This window comes from Sinohyriopsis cumingii, chromosome 5 (genome assembly GCF_028554795.1).
Source record: "Sinohyriopsis cumingii isolate HCF-2022 chromosome 5, ASM2855479v2, whole genome shotgun sequence".
NCBI classification, from domain to species: Eukaryota; Metazoa; Mollusca; class Bivalvia; order Unionida; family Unionidae; genus Sinohyriopsis; species Sinohyriopsis cumingii.
The window spans coordinates 150,552,675-150,577,614 of record NC_142965.1 but is presented as its reverse complement, the minus strand read 5'-3'; the positions used below and the strand labels follow the sequence as shown (position 1 = coordinate 150,577,614).

Below are 24,940 nucleotides of genomic sequence, written 5' to 3'. Positions count from 1 at the left end.
TTTTCAGATACCGCCATAACATTATACAATTACAACTTGCACAATGATTATTCTATTGTTGTTTCAGCGCATTAATAAAATCAACATCAAGATCAAAATTGCGTTTATTTTTTTTATCACACTGTTTATAAAAAGATAATTTTTTTCTTATTATATCACCGTCAACATCGTCATCACTAATCACTGACGAGTCCATGACGATCCGTCTCAATTGAGATATTTTTCTAACTCGAGACACTGCAAGATAAACCAAGTTCGACCATTCGATGTGATCATCAACGATCCAAACAACTGTATCAGTAATAGTTAATCCCTGAGATGAATGAATCGTCATCGCGTATCCGAGCGTCCACGGGGATTTATCAGCACGTAGAGCATCTTCAACAACATCAACGTCGACTGCAACAATATCATTCAATACAAGATTCTGTTTCCTCCTTGACTCTCCTGGTATATCAACGTCGATATTTTGCCGTCGCGTATCTGCTGATCGATAACATAATGGAACTGACAACGTTGGAAACTTTTCTCGTTGTAACTGAAACAACTCCCGCTGAAGTGTATCACGAACTATCTTTCTACTTGCAACTATCAAATCGTTTGGTCGCCACGTTTGCAGAAAGTCTTTCATGGGTGTTTCTGAAATTATTTCGAGCATTACTTCACACTGTATTTTATTCGGTTGTAGTCTGATTAATTTTTTAAATTCCTTCAACGCTGCATCAAGTGCTCTATGATCATCAGTTATTTCTTCAGCGTGATCAACGAAATTTTTCAGCCAATCATGTGGAGATGGTGCAGCTACAGGTGGTGGTTGACCGTGATCGCCGCACATTATCACGGCAGTATTTCTTGTTAACAACCAATCAAGAAATGTTTTTAATGTTTCTAGCGGCACAGTGCATATTTCATCCCATATTATAATCCTTGGAATGTATTTCTCGCCCATCCTTAAAGATGTCCATGTATCACCCTTCCATCGAAAAAAGCTGTGATAAGTACAGGAATTAACACCGCGTTGTTTCATCTCTCGCGCGAGTCTATGTGTGGGTGTTAGCACGATCATATCTGAATTCTGAAATAGTTCGATAGCTCGAGTGGTTTTACCAGAACCCCCAGGTCCGTTTAGATAAACCGTTTTGTGTCCAGTTATTGGATCGTATACCGATGGTAACAACGAAGTTGTCAACGTTTGATATGTTTTACAGTAAATATCTTTAACCGCAACATCAGCGGATTCGGAATAATCGAGCATATATTCCTTTTTTATTCTCCACGAACCCCACGATGCATAAGTGCCAATGTTTAATTTTTCTAACAGTATTGAATGTTTTTTACTTATATAGAACGAATCAGTAGCAACTCTGACGGCATGCGTAGAAACCTTATTTATCATCGATAATAGATTTATTGAAACATACGCGAGCATCGATGATCTTAAATGAGTATACTGTGGTGACTCACCGTCCATGTAACTCACAATGGTACCTAGTTTATTTCCATTTGACAAGAAAACTGTTTCTCGACTTATAAACGTGTTCTTGTTCGTTGTATCAGCGATTATAAAATCTAACTCAGCGTCGTCCATGATCAATCTTGTACAATGTCGTCTGTGATCATATGCTGCTCCTTGGGTAAATTTGCCAATTATTTTTCTACCAAGATCCTTCGAATCGGCTTCATCCGAATGTGGTAACCAAACTTCGGTTTGTTTTCGATATGATATAATTGCTTCGCTGATCGTCAGCGATATTAACATCATGCAATCAAGCATATACCGTAATAGTACTATTGGTGTCCACATTGTTTCTGAAAAATGTTTTCCAAACCAAACATAACAAATTGCATGGAGTCCTTTAGACATTTCGAATGACTCGATACGAGCAAATCCAGTCAGGTCAAAATCCGGTAATGGTCCATTTATCGATACTCGCGTCATTTCGTGCGTCGGATGACCGAATCGCTCAAAATACACAGAACAATCTCCGTATCCAAGAAAACTTCCCGGATAACACGCAACCATATCAACTGAAATAACATCTCTGTGATCGTATTTAGTATTCCATAGTCCGCCGTGTCCATATTCGACACAACTGGATACTATGTCATTGAGAAAATCAAACCGAGTTGGTTTCCACGAATTTTTCTTTCTAGCAAAATGAGCCGCAACTGACGGAACAGTAAAACAGTTGCTCAATAATTCGTCAGTGTCATCAGTATATTGCAGTGCAAGATTTTTCATTTTCTCGTGAAGAGGATTTGTTCGATAAATAACACCATTTGGTCTCACAAACTGATCAAATTGATTATTTTCTTCCACGCAAGACTGAAATAACCATACTGACACAGGATCGTTTTTACTTATTTCGTTAATAAAATCAAACATGCCTCCATCAGAATTATCTATGGGATAACATTTAACAGTTCAATCTCGTGGAAATATTGTTACTGCGTTAGTCCACGCGTGTGCGTTATGATCAATAATTTCGATCGAATCTCCTTTTGATCTATATTTTGATTCATACAAAATTTCTCCTGTTATCGTCGCTACGGTTATTGGAAATTTTAATTTTTTTCCTAACTCAGCGACATCTTTAATAGACGCACCAGTATCTTTAACTATTTCTCCCCACGTGTTTATTATTTTACGTCTTGTATCCGTTAGACCGTTTCCACGAGTCGAAACGGTAAAATGTTCTGTTACTCGTTCAGCTACACAATTTATTTTTGAAAATTTCATCGGCGCTAGTTTATCAACGCTAGGTTTTTCATTTATCACATAGATTCCATAAATAACCGCGGTCGCAGGATATGCTCGTTCATAATACGGTTTGTCAATGCCAGTCAATAGACCTGGTTTGGAATCTTTACTTAGTACGACAGTTTTTTTATTACCGTGGACAGGATCATATTTGTCACGGATAATCCAATCATTTGTTTCTGTCATCACGACGAATTTTATTCTGAAAAGATACTTGCGATTATCAAGATAGTTAATGATAATTGCTGCTCGTTTGTCGTTCATCATAGCGTTAATGATATTTTTTGTCGCGTATAATCTTGAACGTTGACCATGTATGAGATGCACCATCTGTGTGAAATTCTTTCTTGGCGTCGTGAATTTTATTAATCAAACTTTTATTTTTCGGATCAACCAGATCTCGTACTGGTAAGTCTGGAGATATTCTGTCGAGGTTGAATTTATCCACGCTCCAGGGCTTTATTCGGGATAATCTATCGAATTCGTTCATACTATATTTCAGACAAGTATTTAAATTAAAATATTATGTATACAGTGTCTCAATGCAGATGGCTCATGGTGGGTTCATTGACTCGTTGTAATAAATCCTGTAAAAAGGAATTCTGCGGACAGCACATGCAGTGCGTTAACCGTGGAAGCTTAGGACCAATACCATGTCTGCGATGTAGTACTGGAGTGCGAGGAAAAACATAATTATGTGGAAAGTGCGGTGGTAAACGATACAGAGAGCTTAAAAGATATTATGACAAAAAAAATAATAATAGTGAAAATGCTATAAAATCCGTGAAGGATTATCTAAGTTTTCAGACAAACAATGATTTAAACAAATAATATTATCATATATGGAGCAAAATGAATTTGTCCAACATCCTACAATAACAAACTACGAATCAAATATTGATGGTATGATCAGAAATTGTCGATTGAAAAAACAAGTTGGTTTTATTAATAATCATGGTTATCTCATATTTACTGTTGGGAAGAAACATTATCGCTGTCATCGTTTCACATACGAGTGTTACAACGGATTGATCAAAGACGGTCTTGTGGTCGATCACATTGACGGAAACCCTCAGAACAATAATTTATCCAATCTTCGAGCTGTCACACAAAGCGAGAACTCTGCATGTGGTAATACTGAAAGATGTAAGACAGTTTCTAGAAGGGTGATCAAGGCTACAAATACAGAAACCGGTGAAGTAATTATATTTCGATCGATGTATTCAGCTGGCAAATACTTTGATATTAATACATGTTCAGTACAATTTGTCGCGAAAAATATATACAGATCTGCTTTCTCTAAAGTATATAAACAGAAAATCACCTTTCAATATTGTTAATGAGAATTATTACCTTTATTATTTGGAGTCGCTGTATGTCCCCCTTATACTACTGAATTTTTAATTATGCAAAAGGGAGATTACTTTGTAATATATAGTTTTCTTCGTAAATTTCCGATTTTTATGGTCAGATTAACCATTTACGTCGTAATTAATTACTCGTAGAAGTATATTTATGGTTTCTAACTTACAAAATAGAAATTTCCCATCATACAACATAGCGAGAAACTGAGGTAACTTGACCGTTGTTATTGATCCGCAAGTAGTTGTAGGCAGAACATGCTGCATTTACAATCTGCTTAGAAACCGTTGTCATGCACAAATCGATATGCAGGTGTATTCATACCGCTTAGGACTGATACGCAGGTTTGTATTTGCAGTCTGTTACGAAAAACGCTGTTATAACACAGATATATTCAGAAACCGTTGTTATAATACAGATATATTCAGAAACCGTTATTTTAATGTAGAAACAGTTATTTAAATGTAGAAACTATTCCGCTGTTTTAATTCAGAAATGCTGTAGCTATATATTAACTTCCGAAACATATAGTGTTAGATAAATTCGATAGCTCAATCCGTATCGTATTGGACTGCGACGCTCGCGGTCCAGGATCGAATCCCATGACTGACAATTGGTCGGGTGGTTACGCATATTAGCGATTTTTATCGCTCCGCCAGTCCCTCTCCGCTCTCAGAACCACCCAAACCACATATCACCGGTGGTTAATACATGTTTTGTATTACCTGCGGGTTGATTATTGGGGTAGGTGGTTCTGTTGAGCGGAGAAAATGGCCTCATTCATTCATTTCATTCATTCATTCATTCATCTCATTTCATTCATTCATTCATTTCATTCATTCATTTCATACTTAATAAACCTGCTAAAAGACTCGAATAGAGGTTCATTCATAATATATGTTTGTGCCGTCCTCCTTCTTGGGCCTGTAGACCGTTGTTTGACGGGTTAGAAGCTCTCGTAGAAGGAATATTTCGTGTGCCTGATGAACTTGATAGAATGCGATGGCAAGCTATGAGTTCTTGGTTGTACTGTCTTTCATTTATTGCATACTCACATTTCATAATATATGTTTGTGCTGTCCTTGAAACATCCCGACGAACTCGCTAAACACTCGCTAGGGGTTCTATAGGGACAATTTTTTTATTTTAAATATATATATACTAAATAATGAACTACGAAAATATCAATGATGTAATTGTTGCTATTAAAAAATTGGAAAAAGATGGAATTATTATATCTAATGAACTAAATCCTGAAAAAATAGTTTCTGATTTTGAGATTTTACAAGAACGTAAAAACCAAGGAATACACACACTATCATCTGAATATAAGCTCATGAAACGGATTCAGGCGGCAATGTTTCAGTCGCTAGCTACCGTAGAAGATAATCAGGTGAAGGAATTCGTTCCTCTCTCTGCCGCAGTGGAAAGAATTAGATCGCTGTTATCCCACGAGTACGAGGAAAAGAAAACAATTAGTACTCGCATAAGACTATTAAGAAAAATTATGTTAGCGAGTAACCTAGTTGGTGAAACGATCCAAAGTAATAATTCTGATGAAGATGACTACCTGAACACGTAGATCTTTGATCAGAAATATTATTCTGGGATTATTTTGCAATTTTGATGGGTTAGTTGGTACTTAGATTTATGCAAATCAATCACTTTTGCAATTTTGATGGGCTACTTGGTACTTAGATTTATGCAAATCAATCACTTTTGCAATTTCGATGGGTTAGTTGGTACTCAGATTTATTTCTGAATTATTATTTATTTCTGAATTTGATGGGTTAGTTGGTACTTAGATTTATGCAAATCAATCACTTTTGCAATTTTGATGGGTTAGTTGGTACTTAGATTTATGCTGAATTAATTTATTTGTAATTTTGATGGGTTAGTTGGTACTTAGATTTATGCTGAATTAATTTGTTTATTTACTGAATTAATTTATTTATTTACTGAATTAATTTATTTATTTACTGAATTTATTTATTTATTTACTGAATTAATTTATTTATTTACTGAATTAATTTATTTATTTCTGAATTAATTTATTGTTTTACTGAATTAATTTATTTATTTCTGAATTAATTTATTTATTTCTGAATTAATTTATTTATTTACTGAATTTGTTTTTTTACTGAAATTTAACAAAATTGTACAAATTTCTTAATTTTGAGTACCATTTACCCCATCAAAATAAAGAATTTCTTAATTATTTCACAAAATACAACAAAATTGTACAAATTTCTTAATTTTGAGTACCATTTACCCCATCAAAAACATAAAATTGTAAAAATTTCTTAATTTTGAGTATTTTACAAATTATTTATTTACTGAATTAATTTATTTTTTTTACTGAATTAATTTATTTATTTACTGAATTAATTTGTTTTTTTACTGAAATTTAACAAAATTGTACAAATTTCTTAATTTTGACTACCATTTACCCTATCAAATTTAACAAAATTGTACAAATTTCTTAATTTTACAAATTAATTTTTTATAACTGTTGGTACTCAGATTTATTTATTTATAACTGTTGGTACTCAGATTTATGCAATTTATAACTGTTGGTACTCAGACTTATGTGAAATCAGAAAAAAATAAAAGATGAATTTTTTATTTATTTAAGTTGATCGTCTTTGATGCAGGAGTGTGCTGATCTGATCATCTAACTGTTCTTGTGTTAATAAGAAATTCTCGTTTCCGTGTTCATCAATGGCTAAATTGTTCTGTGTTTTGTGAAAACGCGCGTTTTCAAGTGTATAAAAACCTTCACATTAAGATTTCACATACAGATTTATTACAAGCTCTTCTCCACGTAGGTCAATTAAGCGATTAAGGTGGTCTGTGAGTTTGAAATTTATTCGTGACAAATACTGATTATGTGTGCGTAGATAAACAGGATTGGTTGGTACTTGCACGATCAAATCGCCAGGGGGAACTTGTGGTGTGAACGTGTATAGGATGTATCCTTGTTGAGCCTGATTTGATTTTCCAAGATCTATTTGATAACTGCCTTCGATTACGTCACAAACTAGATTAACCGCGACCGTCGACGTTATATTAACGATTCCCGGAGATATGTGTCTACCGCCGCCGAGTGGATCATTATTATATCTAAGAACAGTTGCTGGTGGAGTTATTTTTTTCCATGCATTAAGTATTTTAGGAAAGAACTCATCAATGACATCATTGACAGATTTTCTTAACTCAACTACACTATACCCGGGAAATTTAAAATTTGGTACATTGGCTTCTGTTAATTTATATTTATCTAACCATTTTTTTGCATTAGATCCTTCAAAAAATTTTAAACTAACCATAGCTTGAACTATTCGGTTATTAAAATATTCCATATCTGATACAAGCTGATTTAATATTTCCACGCGCGTGATGATTTTTTCACGTGATGACGCTGATATGTCAAAAATATGTTCGTTAAAATATTGATTTAGTTGATCTAGTTGTTTTTTACATTCTTGATTGATTTCCTGAAAATATTCAACAATATCACTTTGACGAATACGTAAAGTAGTTATTTCCCCAGGATTTTTAAAAGTCCACATCTCAATATCACCGATGACGACAAATATGCTAAGCAGTGATTTATTTTTTAAATTACGTAGTAGTTCCCGGTATGATGGATTAATTTTATGATATGATTGCCTATCCGTGACATAATCAGACTTTTTCGGTTCTGGTGGTATCTGTGTTATCGGTGGTATATTTCAGGCGATCCTAGTACGGATCTTATCGTGGAATGATAAATATCAACGGCATAATCAGGCGAGTTTATTTCAATCGTCGAGGACAGCGTCGGCTCAGGAACATTAATTGATATTTTGGCTTCTTTTCCTGTTATTGATTTTATTCTACACGCAAATTCATCATTTATTTGTTCGACCTCATAACTACCAGTTGGTATTCAAACAACAACCCAGTCAGGTGTTCCATCGGGTTTGTTTTTATCAGCAAATACAAGCGAATTATTTGCTGGTGTACCATTAAATGATTTTGATCTGATATTTGGCCAGCTGTAATACACTCGTAATTGTGCTAGTGCAATTTCATTCGCGCGAATTGCTGTTGGAAAATTGATGTTAAAATCAGGATTAATCGAGCTTAGCGAGATCATCGTGGTCTTGTGCGGGGTTGTGTTCGTCACGATCTGCTGCAGTAATTCCGTCATTATTGATACTCGTACCTTTAATACCAGCGCAATTGTATACGCTGATCATCATTGAAAACTCAAAATCGGATATAATTCCATCATTGAGACTCGCTGATAACAACGAGGATAACCTCGTGTATGCGACAGTTGCTATGTGTAATTTTATCTTGTAATCGGATAATTTTTCATTCGTGCAAGTACATATTTTTTTTTGCAACGATATTAAGCACACCTGCAATTGTCGTACTTGCACAAACACAAATAGTCACAGCTACTGGTGCCATCATTGTTACCGCGGATAATATTATTCCGCTTCCGGCAACAACAGCGGATACCGAATAAACAACAACGTCGATGATATCCAATCGTCGTTGATACTTTTTTATTTTTACTGTATATTGTTCGACTCGATCTTTCAACGCTGCCTGCCATTCACGCGCTTGATTGTACCTAAATCTTTGAACGTCGATAGCACTCATTATATTTTATGCCGTAACCAATTGAGGTGTTTCAGCTACAAATTCCAAACACCATCAGAAGGATGTTGAGGTTAATTTCTTATCAGCTGCTTCCAGAATAAATATTTCCTCGGTTCCGTTATTTAATATGACAGATACAACCCAGGAAAACTTATCAGTTGAATGACGCCATGGATACGTTGTAAATATTTCAAATTTTTCAGCACTAAACACAGACAGCCTGTACACGCCAGTGACTGTTGCAGTATATTTGATCGTATTATTTTGCTGCGACCATGTTGCAAATCCCGATGATACCGTGTATACGATGTTGGTAATATGCCCGGAAGTTATTCCGGCTGCGATTTTAATCAGACTTTTTATTAATGATCTCAGGAATTCCCGCTACAATGTTTTGCTGTGTTTGTTCGATCGTGTCTAGGTTAGTTTTGATATCAACGAGTTTCATGTCAACGGCGTGCGGAGTGCCAAAGAATTTATCTATGGATTCGTCGGTTTTTTGAAAATTTCTTCGAAATCTTCCAAAAGCGCCTACGTGAACATCATACTCGGTTCGCAGCGTGGATAATTTATTATCTACGATACCATAGCTAATGTCAACATAATTTTTCGTTGCAGCATCTTCACCGGATGTTGGATCTCCTAAAACTACTATTTTATTTCCGTTCATGCTAAGTTCACCTGTCATTGTGACACCGGTATTTTTTACGCGATTAGCAACAACTGCCGTAATTTGATTTCTGATGGTTGTAAACGATATACTTGAATCCCTAATTCTGCCGCTGTCAGTAAACACGGGTATATTATCCGTAACTGCACCAAGTACTCGTCGAATTATATCATTCCATTTGATATTGCTGGTTTTTAGTTTACCATGTCTATCCTGAAAAATAACAACCTCATCTGGGTCAACTTTAGCCAGGTTCATAATATCAGCGAGGTCATCCTTAGTCGCGTACTTCGATAGATCAACGTCGCCGGGATTTTTCTTAACGCGTGAAGAAGATCTTACGTAAATATCAACCATTATAATAAGACCTGTTGTTTAAAACGCTTTAGCGGTTGCTTGTATAATCATGCACGACTTTATGTGGCGGCCTGGATGATTTTGATATAGCGTCAAGTACATTAATTACTTCACGGCCGCATATTGGCGGATCTGTCATTGTTTGTGTGGGTAGCGTTGAATACCAAACTTGCGCGTGAAGTGGTGCAACATACTTGATAAATTCAACAGGTGGAGCTAACCCGTATGAATCAAAATAAACGATTCCACGTGGATCAACCGCGTATGATACCCAATGAGTACCAGGTCCGGAACGTTCGTCGAGATTAATAATACCTGTTTCGAGTTTGTTTGGTTGTTTTGGTAATTGATCTCGCATGAAAACACCTCTAAAGGCTTTTATTTTTAATTGTTTAGCAGCATCAAGTAAATCAAAATTTGATGCTGGAACGTCTAACGTGGAAGCCTTAGACCTCTTCCCCAACGAGATCCTGGCAATCTTAAGCCGCGTCCCTTTTTCTGTATCCACTTCCTGTTGCTTTCTTTAGAGCCATTCCAGCAGCTGTTCCAACAGCACCTAACGCGGCTGCTTTTGCTACGGCTGGCGCGGCAGCAGCTATTAACGCTGGAATAGCCGCGAGGAGTGGAAAAATACCGCCTGTTTTAATTGAGTCTTTAACCGCACCCGCAGAGAGATTGAGTTTGACGCCTGTTTTTGATTGTTTAGCGTCGTTGAAATGTTTAAGCTGGCGTTCTGATAATGATAGTTTATTTTGACCACCCGTGATCTGATCTCGCTTTAGTGATATTTTCATTCCGCAGTTTTTTGCTGAATTTGATTGAAGGTTTTTAATCTGACCGTGAGTCAGACTGACACTAACGTGTTGATATGGCATTTTATGATAATACTTACCACGCTCCAAATGGTGATTAAAGATTTTCCACTGGTGCATCAACGACCCTCATTCGACCACTACCACCTTCAAGTAACATGGCTTTATCGCTGAGCATAACCGCGATTGCTTTGTAGGCGCCGCGAACAAGTGGTGGACCAGCTATATCAGGAGGAGGGTTAGTAACACGAGCTCGAAAGTGTATATCAACGACAGATTGCTTGGATAAATCAAGATGTTCCAACGAAAAGTAATAAATCTGATATAGTGGTGTAAAATCTAACTGTGATATTTGCAGCCCAGTATCTATATTTTGATCACGTCCCATGAATGACATCAAACAATGATATGCACGCGCTACGTGATTTTGATCAAAATTTAGCAATATATCCTCAGCCGGTTCTTGATGTCCATTTATCCGCAAGGAAACTTCATTAACTCCAAGGTTGTCAAATATCATATGCGAGTGTTGCTGATTATTCGTCCGATTATTATTTTGCAGCGCAATAAAAATATGTCGCGGGGCAGAAACGCCTTGTTGTGATGCTATATTCCATGTAAATAAACCATTAACAGAACTTTGAACAGCATCTGTAGTTACTGTTAACCATGATAGCAATGATTTACCGCCTTGATCCATAAAAGATAGTAATTTTTATTCTTCAATGATAGATGGAATCATTACTGGCATCCACAATGAAAGTTTTGATATATTTACTTTACCATCATCATCAACACCAACACCTCGCCAGATTGCATCATTATCATCACCTTTTCTTACAACCATAACTGTGTGTTTAGCTCCAAAGATGACCTTTCTGACATTTCTGCAAAATCCAAAGATGTGAGATAATGGAATTGCACATGAAAAATTTCTATTATTTCCTGACAACGCTGCTTGGCGTGTTGCAAATCCTAGGTTGAAAGTCGCGCTATCGCCTCGTACAATATCAAAAGCAGCAGCTGGTCTGGCTGCGTATTCAGGACCTTCATCAATTGGTTGTGAATCAACTGCAGTATCCCGTGGTGTTCGTATTTTAGCATACCTGATATGATCAGCGTTGTTAGTAATATCCTTGGCAAACATTATTGTTGGACCGGCTGATCTTGTGTAATCATCAGAATATCTCGCTAGACCAATTATTGTTGTAGCAACATCAACATCCTTCTGAATTGATTCAATATTTTTTCCATCAATCATGTATGTGGCGCTCTCAAACAGTGCCATAATCCCGTTCTTGACAAAACCAACACTCAAATTGGCACCATATGCCGTATTATCCCTCTTTACAAGTTCACCTTCTACTTCAATAAACGCCTCAGCGGGCAAGAAATATCTGCTTGTATCATGAACATGTAATTCGATTCTTGCCCGCTGATTTGGTTGTCTTGCGTCATAGGAATAAAATTGATAATCACGCACTGATTCATCTTTGAGGACCGGTGCATCCATGTCAAATGCTGGGTCGGACATGCGTTTAAACATTTTATTGTAATTACCATTTTTCCAAATGGTAATCATCGTCGACGAAGACCGCTTCCTGCTATTAAATTCGCTGTTATATTTCTTTCTGCTTCTTCAGATAATTCCGCTAGTTTTTGATTTGCAGCCTGATTTATTATTTTACTGACATTTGCTGGCATAACCTCAGTACTTGCCATCTTCACTGGTGGTTGTTGTTTTCGTCTTATTAATCGTGCTAGTCTATCTTTGATCGCCGAGAACGCCTTACCAGCAACATTGACAATTGCACCAGGAGCTTTAACACGAATAGCCTCAATAGCCTTCATACCTAATTGTTTTGCAATCGGTATTGCTTTTGGAGCCATCCTTCTAAATAGACCCTGAATAACATCACCAAGTCCATCTCCGTAAATTACTTTGTAATTTGGCAGTCGTGAGTTTACTACCCTGACCATGATCGGTCCACGTTGAGCAGTATGTATAATCATTTTTATATACTGATTAATTAATTGTTTAGTCGCTGTGATAATCATCAGCAATTTCATTAATAAGTGAACGATAAATGCTGCGATCCATAATACCACCTTGAAATAATCTTCGACAAATATCAGATATTTCATTGGTTATTTCTGTTGAGTTATTTCCTGCACGTTTTCCCCCTATAAGAACTTCTAACCGTGACACGTCATTGATGATATTATTAGGACAAACAAAATTATTTTCTCCTGATGCAGTCAAAAAACCACTTCCAGTTGCTCTTTCTTCCTTACTTGTTGTTTCTGTCTTTTTCTTAAATAATTTTAATTCTTCTTCTGATTTTTTAAGTAGCTCTTCAGACTTTTCAGCTTCCGACATCATTCTTCGCTGCTGTGAGAAAAATTGTTGTTGTTCCATGTTTCTTTTTCTCTCTAGATGGTTTCAACATCATCTCTTTCTGCGGTGAAGAAGATTGTTGTTGTTCTATTTGTTGCAGAGGTTGAGGAAGTTGATGCTGAGAGAGTTGTTCTTGTTTTAGTTGTTCCAGTCTCTCTCTATAAAGTCTTTTTACTTCTCTACTAAGACTTTCTTATTCTGAACCTCTAGCTTGTTTTTTGTTGTAATATACGCGATATATCCATTTAATAAAATTATCATCATTTACTTTTCCATGACTGGTTTTTAAAATACCAGATTTATTAAATATACCAAATAATATCATTTCAAGTAATTTTTCTCTTTCAGTATTTCTAATATCTTCAACAACCCCTTCGTTAAATCTTGCAATCAATTCTAAGTTTTCTCCTACTGGTTTGGATTCAGATGCATGTTTTTTCTCACGTCGGCGACTTCAGTACGAAGTTTTCCAATACCTTCAAGTATTTCTTCACCAACAGGTGGAGGTTGAGCTGCAGCTATGTCAGTTGGAAGGTCTCGTAAAATCCTTTTTGTTTTTTTAGTTCTCGCTGCTATTTTTTCAGTCTGCGCTGCAGTTTGTTTTGATACCGGAAGATCTTCCTTGATGACTGTTGTAACTTTCTCAGTAGCTGCAGTAACGGGTTTAAACAGTTTTTTAGTTTCTTCTTCGTACTCAACTTGAGCTTCTTGCTGCGCTTGTAGATTTTTTCTAAATGAATCTCTAACAGGAAGAAATTTTTTAATTGCTTCTAATCGTTCTCGAGCTATCCTTGCAGTATGAGATTCCGGATGTACCATTTTATTATAACATAATGATTTAATTATAGCAGCAGAGGGGGCGATGACCTCAAGTTGGTTCATTTCACGAGTTTTCAGATCAGGAAAGCAAATGGTCTAATTAACTGGAGACCTCAATTTGTTTAGACAATCATTTATTTCAAGCAAATGTTCAGCTCGAAATATTTTTTGAGTTAGAAGCCTTATTTCGGGTTTTGGACCCTCCTAAGGTCGGTCTGTTCGCCCCCTCTGCTGCTAGGCGGCACAGGTACACAAGAGAGGACAGTACGACACCCAGTGCAGGCAAGTAATTTAGAAACTCAGGAGCACGAAAGAATCAACATCAGTGAACAAAGCGAACAGTACAAACGTTATCTTGGTCCCTTTGGCACGTTTACCTGACTGGTCCAGCAACTTCAGCATACACATTTTCTATCTTAGCGCCTTGAGTTGTTGTATGGTCGCCATTTGCTCTTTCTCAAATTTCCAACACTTCTTTGTTATCTCGTCACAGAACCGACCGAACAAAATGGTTCATAACGAGGGCGTCGCGTGGCTTTTGTAGTGGCAAGATCATTACATACTTACTGGAAACGTCATTAGAATTTAACAGGTTTTTGACACCGTCGTTTTCTCTAAAATATTCGCTCGTGTCGATTAGATGAACAAAACTTTAAACATGATTCTTCCTACTTCAGTTAAATGAACTACGGAGGTAAATGTGAAAATATATGTCCAATGGTTTCGTATTTTTTAAATATACTGCATCGATTAGTGACGCTTACATTATACAAAAATGATGAGGTCAAGAAACGTGAGGCATGGTATGCATCTGGAGATATCAGACAAATACTAGTGTTTCATAGATACTGCGGTAGCTTCATTGTCATTCTCTTTCAACACGCCAGAGAAACGAAATGTTTACCGCATTCTGTGAAATATTTGAACTCCCATCCTATTTTAACAAGTTACACATTCGCCTGGCAGCATCTTAGTTGTATACACTTCCACTGTTAAATTTAAAACTGAGATGCAGCATACAACTGATAATCTATGACTAAGAAAGAGTATTTTTTTATCAAATTATATATATATATATATATATATATATATATATATATATATATATATATATATATATATATATATACGTAATTACCACAACAATTTATGTAACTTGGTTAATTGCCAATCCCCTAGGACGTTACTAAAAGAAAGTATCAAAAATATTTTGAACAATCGGGATGAGCGAGTTTAAAAGAAAGTTTAAGGATAAAAATAGCAAAATCTTTTAAATGTTTAGATGCCGCGGCGAATTAAAAAAGAAATTGTGGCCGCCGCGAGTTTCGAACTCGCTACCTCTTGTTTGGCAAGCGTTACTCTTAGAAAGACAAATGTAAGTGTTTATATATAAGATGTTGTGATTCTTACAGCGAATAGCGATGGAATGAAGACAAATAAAGAAGTAATACGTTTAAATCGATTCAGATCTGTTGAAAACATAGTAGAAGTACGTAAAGATTAATATTACTTTATTTTAAAAAAATGATAATGTGATGCTTACATATCTAAATTTGTTCTTATCTCAACTAAAATAGAATACTAATATACACTTTTGGACTGGAAGATATATCTCAATATTTTGCTTTTGAGGCTAATAAGAGTCTTGCAGCCTACAAAGTAGTAATATCGCCAATTTATATACCAAAATTAATCTAAAAAGGATACATACAACAAATATATTTCAAGAGAGGAATAACAAACGTTGTATTTGCCTTATGCAACACTAAGACAATATTGTGTAAGCATTTCACATGATATTTAACATCATAACATAATTATGACATAATTATGTAATAAACAAAGTTCCGTTTAGACAGGAATATGTCACTCTAAATTGTAATAGCAAAATATGACTATAATGCATATTGATCAAAATATTCTTCGATTAATCAGATAAATGTAACCTCAACCTCTTAGTATTTGACAAAGTTCTAATTTCGTCTAAAATATATAATCTGGAAGACAATAGTTTGAATACATTGTAAAATAATGAAAATTTCAGTACGTATCAGAAATATTTTAGTGTCTATAAATGAGTGCTGGTCATTTTCAGTTATATGCTGTTATTATGTATCGTTCCATTATTTTCTTATGCTTGTCCGTCTAACATGCAGTCAAGAAGCATATTGCACAAGGCTATTTTGTTTACTTATCAGACTCTAGCCTGCCTTGAAGAGGTATACACGATGGATTCACTGTTCAATTTGATCGGGTATGTAAAGGCAGGAAATGAAGGGAATGACGCATCTAAGAAACTAACGGCGATAAAGAAATTACTTGAAGAGGGAGAGGTAGTATACACAATCAATTACAAATTTTCAAATCGATCTAAACGAAATATGCAATGTCGCAATGCTAGTAGATTTTTGCAGTGCTCAAGCCAATTGGTGAGAGTCAATTCCAACTAACAATTGCTAAAGTCTAACTGACAATTCTATGTCTGAAGTTTGGTGTCACGTGCACATAACTAATAAAGAGAGGTCTTGCTTACAAAAGCTTAAAGAAGAGAAGTTTTACGCCCTTTACCAATATTATTTTGTGATAAAATCACGTTTTTTTTTAGTCGCTAGCAATTCAAATTACCTGCGTACGTTCTCAAAACTAACCTGCTCAGTAAAGCCTTCTTTTCAAAACGTGCGAGATCAATATTAATTTGCGACAAAAGCTGAGATAATCATTAAAATTACCTAAAACAATAAACGTTTAAGTTCTTTGAAATTGGTGATATAAGCAGTCCGTTTTGGGGGCGCTTGATGAATTAAACTTTGAAAGAGTGACAGCTGTAAGGTGTAGATTGTTTGCATGTGAAGCATGCACAATGGAAAGAATACTGACATACCTCTTTAATACTTTCATGTACTGGCTGATTATTTTATAATTTGTGAATATGGTCATCGTACATGGGCTAAACTACTCAAAATAGTTGTCCCAATGTGCTGAACAATCTGCCTCAGTTAGTCCAAAGTACTGTTATGTATATTTGATTTAATTTAACTGTTTGTTTGTTGGTTATATATATATATATATATATATATATATATATATATATATATATATATATATATATATATATATATATATATATATATATATATATATATATAACTTTTTATTCCATTACATGATATTGTAATGTAATTCTTTTTACTGGATTTTATATTTTCCAGAAATTCGGTTCAGTTTTTCGCAAAACTAATATTGGAACTTTGTATATAATGCTGACCTAGTTCCTGTCCTTATTTCATGATTTGAAGTAAACAACTTTTTACATTGTTTTCTTTTTCTTAGTGTGGGATTTATAGAGTGAAATCCAGGTTGTACTTGGAGTACTAGACTTTAGACATGTAAATAGCTTCAACGTTGTTATTTCGGAATTTAGGTTTTACCGGAATTGCGCAGCACCCAGATTTAATAGTGATGTTTTGAGAAAATATTTCAGTTGGGTTTTAAACACTTAGACGTCAAGGTGTTATTTTCTGTTGTGACCGGTTGGAGTTTAATTTGAATGTTTCTTCAAAATTTTTTGGATTCTAAGAGATTTTTTTTTCTCTGGAAATACATTGTGCTCGGAATTAATTCTTGGACAAAGACAGTTATTGAAATTTACAGAGTTCAAACACCGGAATATTGTTTGATGTGGTTCAGCAAAAAACTGTTTACACTTCAGTACTATACTGACTACAGTATACGTCATCACCTTCCATTTTGGATTTTCCTCGGAACTCGGAACTCAAATTCATTAGAACATTTTATTAAGAGGACTTTTATATTTTAATTCTTAGATTATTCTTGGATTTTTCTTTTGAGTGTTAAAACCGTAAGTTCTTTTTCTCATTATTACCTTGTTTTTCTAGGGAAATAAATTGTTTGTTAAATGCTTCCAAAGCTTGTTGTGTTCACTTTTTCTTGTTACTGTTTATGAGAGCCAAAACACGTAACAGAACTACCTTTAGCAAGTGTTATGAACTAGTTACAGAATATTTACAAATTCAAAAATGTTTTCGGCTGTTTTTACAACTTACATTTAATGTTCACGAAAAAACCAAGCGGAGCTAGCTGGTCTTTGATAAGTGCACATCTGAAGTACGGCCAAATTGTATAATCTGTAACATATATCATCCATATACTAAATTAAGGGGAAATAAAGGTTCTTTTAACAAAACCTCAGATATGTAATTCTTTTTTAAATGGCTAGGATAACTAATAAAAACAAAACTTGGAAAAGTACTTATCTTTAAAATTAAACACCATGCAAAAAGTAGAGCGCAACCATTAAACTTAATTAAGAAATCAGACAATAAAACAAGCGACAATATTCATCGTTAACATTTGATCAAGTAGTTAATTGAATGTATGCAATAATTTGATTAAGTTGTTTCTTTACGCATGAACGAAAACTCTGAAATAAAAGAATGATATTTCCCAAAAGACTTTTTTTACGCCATCTAAAATTATACAGTTATTTTCCTTTATGGATACAGACTATCGCTAAAAGACTTGAGACGGGGTTTACAGCATTGACACAAGCAGTCAGATCCCAGATTGAGGCAAATGATAAGCACGAAAAAGACCTTCAGCACGGACTAGAACGCAGTCAGATTGAAAGGGGTTTTGCTGATGAAGCGTGTGAGGTTGGTATTCAGAAACTATCCACACACACAAAAAAAACACACAAAAAACCCAACCAATAAACCTTCCGGTATCATACGCATTATGCCATCATAGAAAATCCAGTGTATTCTTTATTAAATAGTCAGGATTAAATACGGTCTTCACACTAAAGGAGATTAGAAAGAAATCATAGAGATTCCAGTATAAGATAGGACAGGTCGTAAGCGTACATATTAATGACGTGTCCAAGATATACTAGATCTTGTTCTTGTTAATGGAACACTTACACAGCAAGAGATACAAAGAAATATTTTATCATATTTATAAATCGATTCTTCTGAAGGGCTGTATATACTGGAAGGATCCACTATTAGAAATGAAGCTGGAGAAAATATTGATTTTATGATATATGAGAAAATGTTGGATTATTTCATTTGGCTGTTTCTACATGTTTTGCGATGTTATGTTGCATTTGCTGTAATATAAACATCCTTTTACTTATATTGGCTGCTGATTGTGATTATAATCTGATATATTTTAGAAACACAAACTGGTTATGGCGCAGTTGCAAACTAATTTCCGAATACTACAAAGCAATGAAAGCTCTTCCACAGGAGAAAAAAAAATAAAACGAACATCCACAAAAGAAATGCTTGACAGAAAAAGACTAGAGGAAACGTTACAAACAGGAGAGAAAATGCTTGTAAAGGAAAATTGTAGTCTATATTTTTTTTAAAAAAAGATTAAATAATTAATAAGAGAAATATATGAAAATGGAAAATGTGTGGGCAGGAGAGCAAAAAGGTTATATAATGAAGCCGTTATTTCCACTTAATATCAGGCTATATAAAAAGGATCCAAAAGAAGGAGCTATGAACAGAAATAATAATAATAATAATAATAATAACAATAATAATAATAATGCTTCACGCACATCGGCGGGTAAATATTTTCATAAAGATTTGAGAATTAGTGATATTTAGATGCCTGACTGAAGCTTTGATGGGATTGCGTGTGATCGGTAAGATTTGTTTTCTTTCGTTTATGACAAGAATTCTTCTTAAATTCTTAGTTCCAGTTTATGTTATATTTCGTTCCTTATACGTTCTGTATCAGTAAACCCTGGCCAGACTCTCATTACAAGCATCTAGAGGAACTCTTCTGAATTAGGTGTAGTGGTTCCCTATCTTGAGACTGATTTTCTTACAAATGAAATTCATGCAGTTATTCATTCGTTTTTTTTGATATCTGACATCAAAGTATTTGCCAACATACTGGATGGCACATGTTTTGCATGTTAGAAGATAACTAATATTGGTTGGTTGGCAACTCAACGTTTGACTGATGGTAAATGTAAGTCATGCAGCCGAAGTTATAAAGAATGCTGTCTTCGCAATTGCGTGACTATTTCACCACGGACCCAACAGCAAACTTTTTGTACTCACCCACCCACCCACCCCCCACCATACTGTTACTTTTGTTTCTGGTTGGGCAGGGCTCCCAACACAGCCGGGACCCATAGCATGGCTGTACCTGCTACCACGGCAGTTACGCCACTGGGTCTTCGGCATATGATTGCAGATTAGAGGGCTCTGGTCTTTGCTGTTTTATATTTTGGTATGTGTTCGTTTTGTCTAGTTTAACTTAGCACATGACAATTTGAAGTGTACATTTCGCAATCACTGGGACTTTGAAATATGCCCTTCAAAAGTTCAGAAGGTTCCATCTGGTGAACATATTTCTGTATTATCTGTTGTTAAGTTCGGAATATGTGGCCAGTAAGCAGCCACGAAAGAAAAGCACTTGATTGTTTATTAACAATCGTTCAATCCTTCCATGCATATCATGTATTTGAGGAGGCTTGAAGTAGCTTGAGAGCTAAGGAGTCTAAAGTAAATGACTCCTGGACCTCAATAGTTTCAAAGGTATTTGAGTCGGAATCGTAAACTTTATATTTCAACGTTTTTGTTGTTTTATAAGTTTGAATATTGTATTGATGCATGGGGCAATATATAATCAAGAATCAATTATCATTTCGTATTTAACTAGTTTTAATTTGTATCGTCATTTCGGATTTCAAATCTGAAGACCGATGTTGTATTAATTTCTTTTTGTGAATGAAATTTCCTATTTTGTACAAGAGTCAAAGTCAATAGTACAAATGACATTCGTGACAAAAGGAAGTATGTATCCTTCAGAATCGTCATATGTTCACGACAATATGAATTATATATATATATATATATATATATATATATATATATATATATATATATATATATATATATATATATATATATATATTCGAGAATATACTGGGAGGTATGAGGGACGCTATACAAATGAACAACGACTGGATCAAGAAGTTGCATGAACAGATTGACGAACCTTTCAAACTAGACTCAGCAACAAGGAATAATGCTCTTGAGCAAGAAAAGAGAATGCCAGCACAGTGTATTTCAGAATTAAGAAAAGATTACAAAGCAAATACATCTGGTGAAGATAAAGCTATGGTAAAAATAAGAAAAGACTCTTCAAGCAGAAAGAAGGCTGGTCTAGCGGAGAAGCGCCAAGGTAATCATAACAAGGAACAAATCTGTAACAAAGTTATCATATACTAGATTAATGTATGTAAACGAATTACTCCCCTATTGAGCCTCTTAATGAGACTACCTTCTTAACCCCTACTTATATTTCCCTTCGCCAGGAAGAGAACTGCGCCGATTAGCTGAAATGCAGTTCATGCAAGTCATCTTTAATTTACTACATAATTAGCATGGGTTGAATACGTTAAGAATAGGTGACAACTTTATAAAAGTTATTATACCAATGTTTCTTGACAAATTAGTTCTTTCAGTGTACCATTTCAATATAGATAATATAATGTGTGCAAAACATTTTTATTACCTCTGTGAGTGACCAAACGCTGGTTAGATATACAGCTAATGATTTTGAATAAAGCGGATATTCCGTTTCCTTTGTGGTATATCTAGATTATTAGATGGAACAGAATAAATTTACAATGACACGCAGTGTCTGATATCATGCGTATGACTATATCATACTGAAAGCAAACGTTGGTAGTAGAAAGAAATAGTATTGAAAGAATAATAATAATAATAATATGATAATGATAAACATTATTTCTATTGATAATAGTTATAATTTAATTTGTTCATGACATTTCTTGCAAACTAAACCAAACAGGCCTCACATGCAAACATTCCAAACTATATGCATTTGCTACTGCATATATATATATATATATATATATATATATATATATATATATATATATATATATTAATACAGTGCTTTCCCTGCTATACTGTCCACAAAAACTAGACCTAGTAACGTCTGTTATGAAAAATCTGGATGAAATGCTCATCACCCATCTATCCACACATGGCATCGATTTGAAAATGCAGATCTGCGAATCAGTTCAAGATATACGCGAAGGTATACCACTGATAGTGATTTGTCTACACTCGTCTCGGCTTGGTACAGACGTGACCAATGCACTTAGAGGGATACGAAGTAAGTAGAGTTATGTGACGTGTAAAGTCAGTGGAATGCTCAATGCATTGCAGTATAATTATCTGCTATTAATTTAAAGTATGCAATGGAAATGGTTCATCTTTTTGTTCGTCTTGTTTATACCCTAATAGACTTGTGGACTGGCAACAGCTTGTGTATGGATGATATTACATAGACGAGCATGAGCAGAATTCAACTCTTTTCACATGCTGTCTAATATAATAAAAGGGTGTGAGTGTGATTTGGATGTTTAACGTAGCTTTAACAATTTTTCAGTGATATCGGTACGATGTCTGCAGTGTGACAGTTTATAGTGATGTCTAGCACTGGGGCATCATGCCGCAGACACATGGCATGATGTCCCACCCAATCACATTATCCTGACACCAGGCCAACCAGTCCTAACACTAACCTCATAATGCTGAGCGCCAAGCGAGGCAGCTGCTAGTACCAGTTTTGTAAGTCTTTGATATGACTCAGTCGTGGATAGAACCCACGACCTCCCGCATCCGAGACGGAAGCTCTAACCACTAGGCCACCGGAGCGGTTTATATATAATATATATAATAAAAGGAACTTTTGATTTTAAGATCTCTGTAATATAAATTTTTAAAATTACATAGTAAATGATTAGTGGTTGTATGAAGTCTGTTACATATACAATACTTAGATTTGGTAAGCATACCTTGATATTGAAGTGTTAAGGAGAACAGTCTATGTCTAGGCTTGAGACTCTTCCGAATCTAGATTTACTGGATCGCATAGTCATGATCAAGTGGAAGAAATCACCACATGAATTTCCATTTGACCGACATAAAACTCTGTACTCAACGATATATTTTTTGCTCGAGATGTAACTGGTTTAAGAACTCAATCAACAAAATTAAACTGCATACAAGAAATATTCCCTGTAGAGTAAGCCAGTTTAGATATAAAGGTTGTAAATGCCGCAATTATTATGGAAATCATCAATACCCCCTTAAGGTTCACATACATATGTGGTGACAATTAAGGTATATTTTAAAGGATTTGCGTTAGTCTTACTTGAACAACTGTTCAGCTGCCATAGTGTGTTCCCTACATCAGCTCTAATCCCTGTTAGCACCATATGAAATAGCCATTCTTTCCCGATGCAGGATGTATCGCTTACGTTTAAGAAAAGCTGGTATAACTTAGGTTTAGTTGGATCGCTGGTATATATTATGTATACTATGAAAATTTTAAACAAGACAACATACTTTTGTTTTTACTTATATTTTTTTCGAATTCTTTTAAAACTTCACATATATTTTGTTAGTGTTCAAGCCTACATGTAGTTTTAGCAATTTCTGATTCCTCGTTTTATATTTGTATCATACAAAATCTTAATGCAAGTATGTTGAAACGCTTGGATTACCTTAAATGAAGTATTTTACCCGTTTGTAAATTTAATGAAATTATATTTTATGCAGGCAGTGACTAATAAGTCTTGAATGTCTTATCGTGTTCCTGAGTACATACCTATGTAAACAGATTAGAAAAAGAGGTTAATGACACCAAATTACTCAATATTAATTGCATCTTCCTCTGAATTGCAGTATTTATTTTTAAATGTAAAATTCATCTATTTGCCTGCCTTTCAGCTGGTCCTAATGTTGCTGTAATGGTACTTCATTACAAGGATAGTCATGCCCTACCACACACGAGCAGCGAGAAGATCCTAACGGGCCAAGAATTCCAAAGAGTTGGCGCTATAGTCGACATGGGATTCCTTTCCCAGAAGGGATTTTACACTTGCGATGTAAACAGCAAAGCTATAAAGGCTTTAACGTTGTTTATAACTGGCCACAAAAGCATGTAATAACTGTGCTACATTATTCCTTGCTTGTGCGTTCATAGCAATATATGTCATTGCTGTTAAAGCCATTGTCGAAGTCATGCTCACTTAGTAGGATTAAAGTCAGATGACTGAGTGAACAACCAATAGACTATAAACGTATCTAGTATCTTTGACGCGATAGTGTAAGACCGAAATCTAACAGGAAGTATTCATTCATACAAGTTTGCTATTTGTTTAATTAAACTTTAAACGTTGTCAGTGAGAAAGTACTTTTATTACAGGCTCGAGTAAAGATGTCCATCGTTAATATCAATGTGAAATTAAAGAAGAACTGAAATATTATGTTTAGCATTTTAGTGTTGCCTAGTAGGAATTCGGATAATATACCACAAAGCTTCTGTAGGTAATAAAGCGTTCTAACAGTCGTTTTGCTCTTATCTTGTCTACTATCATGATAGAGTATCATATTTAGTGTAGTCACTTCAAATCGTCATTGATTTTATACTGGTTTCAATAATGTTAAGAGAAACTGTAATGTACACGCCTACTTTACAGTATAGATGTAAGTAGTATACAAGAGGGGAAGGTGTCATTTTTTAGTAATTATCGTTGTCCATAACAATTTCAAGCCTTTTTCAAAACCTAGCTCTGTTGAACAAAAACAAACATGGTGTAATTTGAAAGCATTCTATCAAAGATCCAATTATTTTCTTTTAACACAAGCTGCATCGTTCAGCAACGCTCTGGAAACGCTCTTGAAAGATTAATGTTTCTGTGTAAAACTATATTGACTGTTCAGTAGGGGCCCCGAGTGGCCGAGTGGTCTAAAGCGCTCACCGTTACAAATCACTGCCATCTCACCTCTGTCTGCATGAGTTCGAGTCTCAGGCTCGGCTAACGTTGGTACGTGAGAAAGCCTGTCAGTAGTTTCTCGTGGGTCGGTGGTTCTTCCCGGGGTTTTCCAGGGTTCTTCCTCCACCAATTGTACTGACCGCCATGTATAGCCTATCTTGTGCTGAAAAATGGCGTTAAACCATACAACAACAACAACGACTGTTCAATACCTAAGTACCTACATCAAGTTTTCTTATACACT

The 24,940-nt window shown here is 35.1% G+C and overlaps 1 protein-coding gene across 1 annotated transcript in view; it reads left to right on the top strand.

Annotated features, from left to right (window-relative positions):
• LOC149800455 (uncharacterized) overlaps positions 1 to 24,269 on the top strand; it is a 29,729-nt gene extending 5,460 nt beyond the window's left edge. The window contains exons 2-6 of the mRNA XM_089960078.1: positions 16,034 to 16,168; positions 18,359 to 18,508; positions 20,798 to 21,062; positions 21,801 to 22,025; positions 23,648 to 24,269. Of these exons, the coding sequence (XP_089816204.1) occupies positions 16,064 to 16,168; positions 18,359 to 18,508; positions 20,798 to 21,062; positions 21,801 to 22,025; positions 23,648 to 23,865 (963 nt within the window). The 5' untranslated portion in view covers positions 16,034 to 16,063 and the 3' untranslated portion in view covers positions 23,866 to 24,269. The remainder of the gene's footprint in view (positions 1 to 16,033; positions 16,169 to 18,358; positions 18,509 to 20,797; positions 21,063 to 21,800; positions 22,026 to 23,647) is intronic.
• Positions 24,270 to 24,940: the final 671 nt, after the last annotated feature.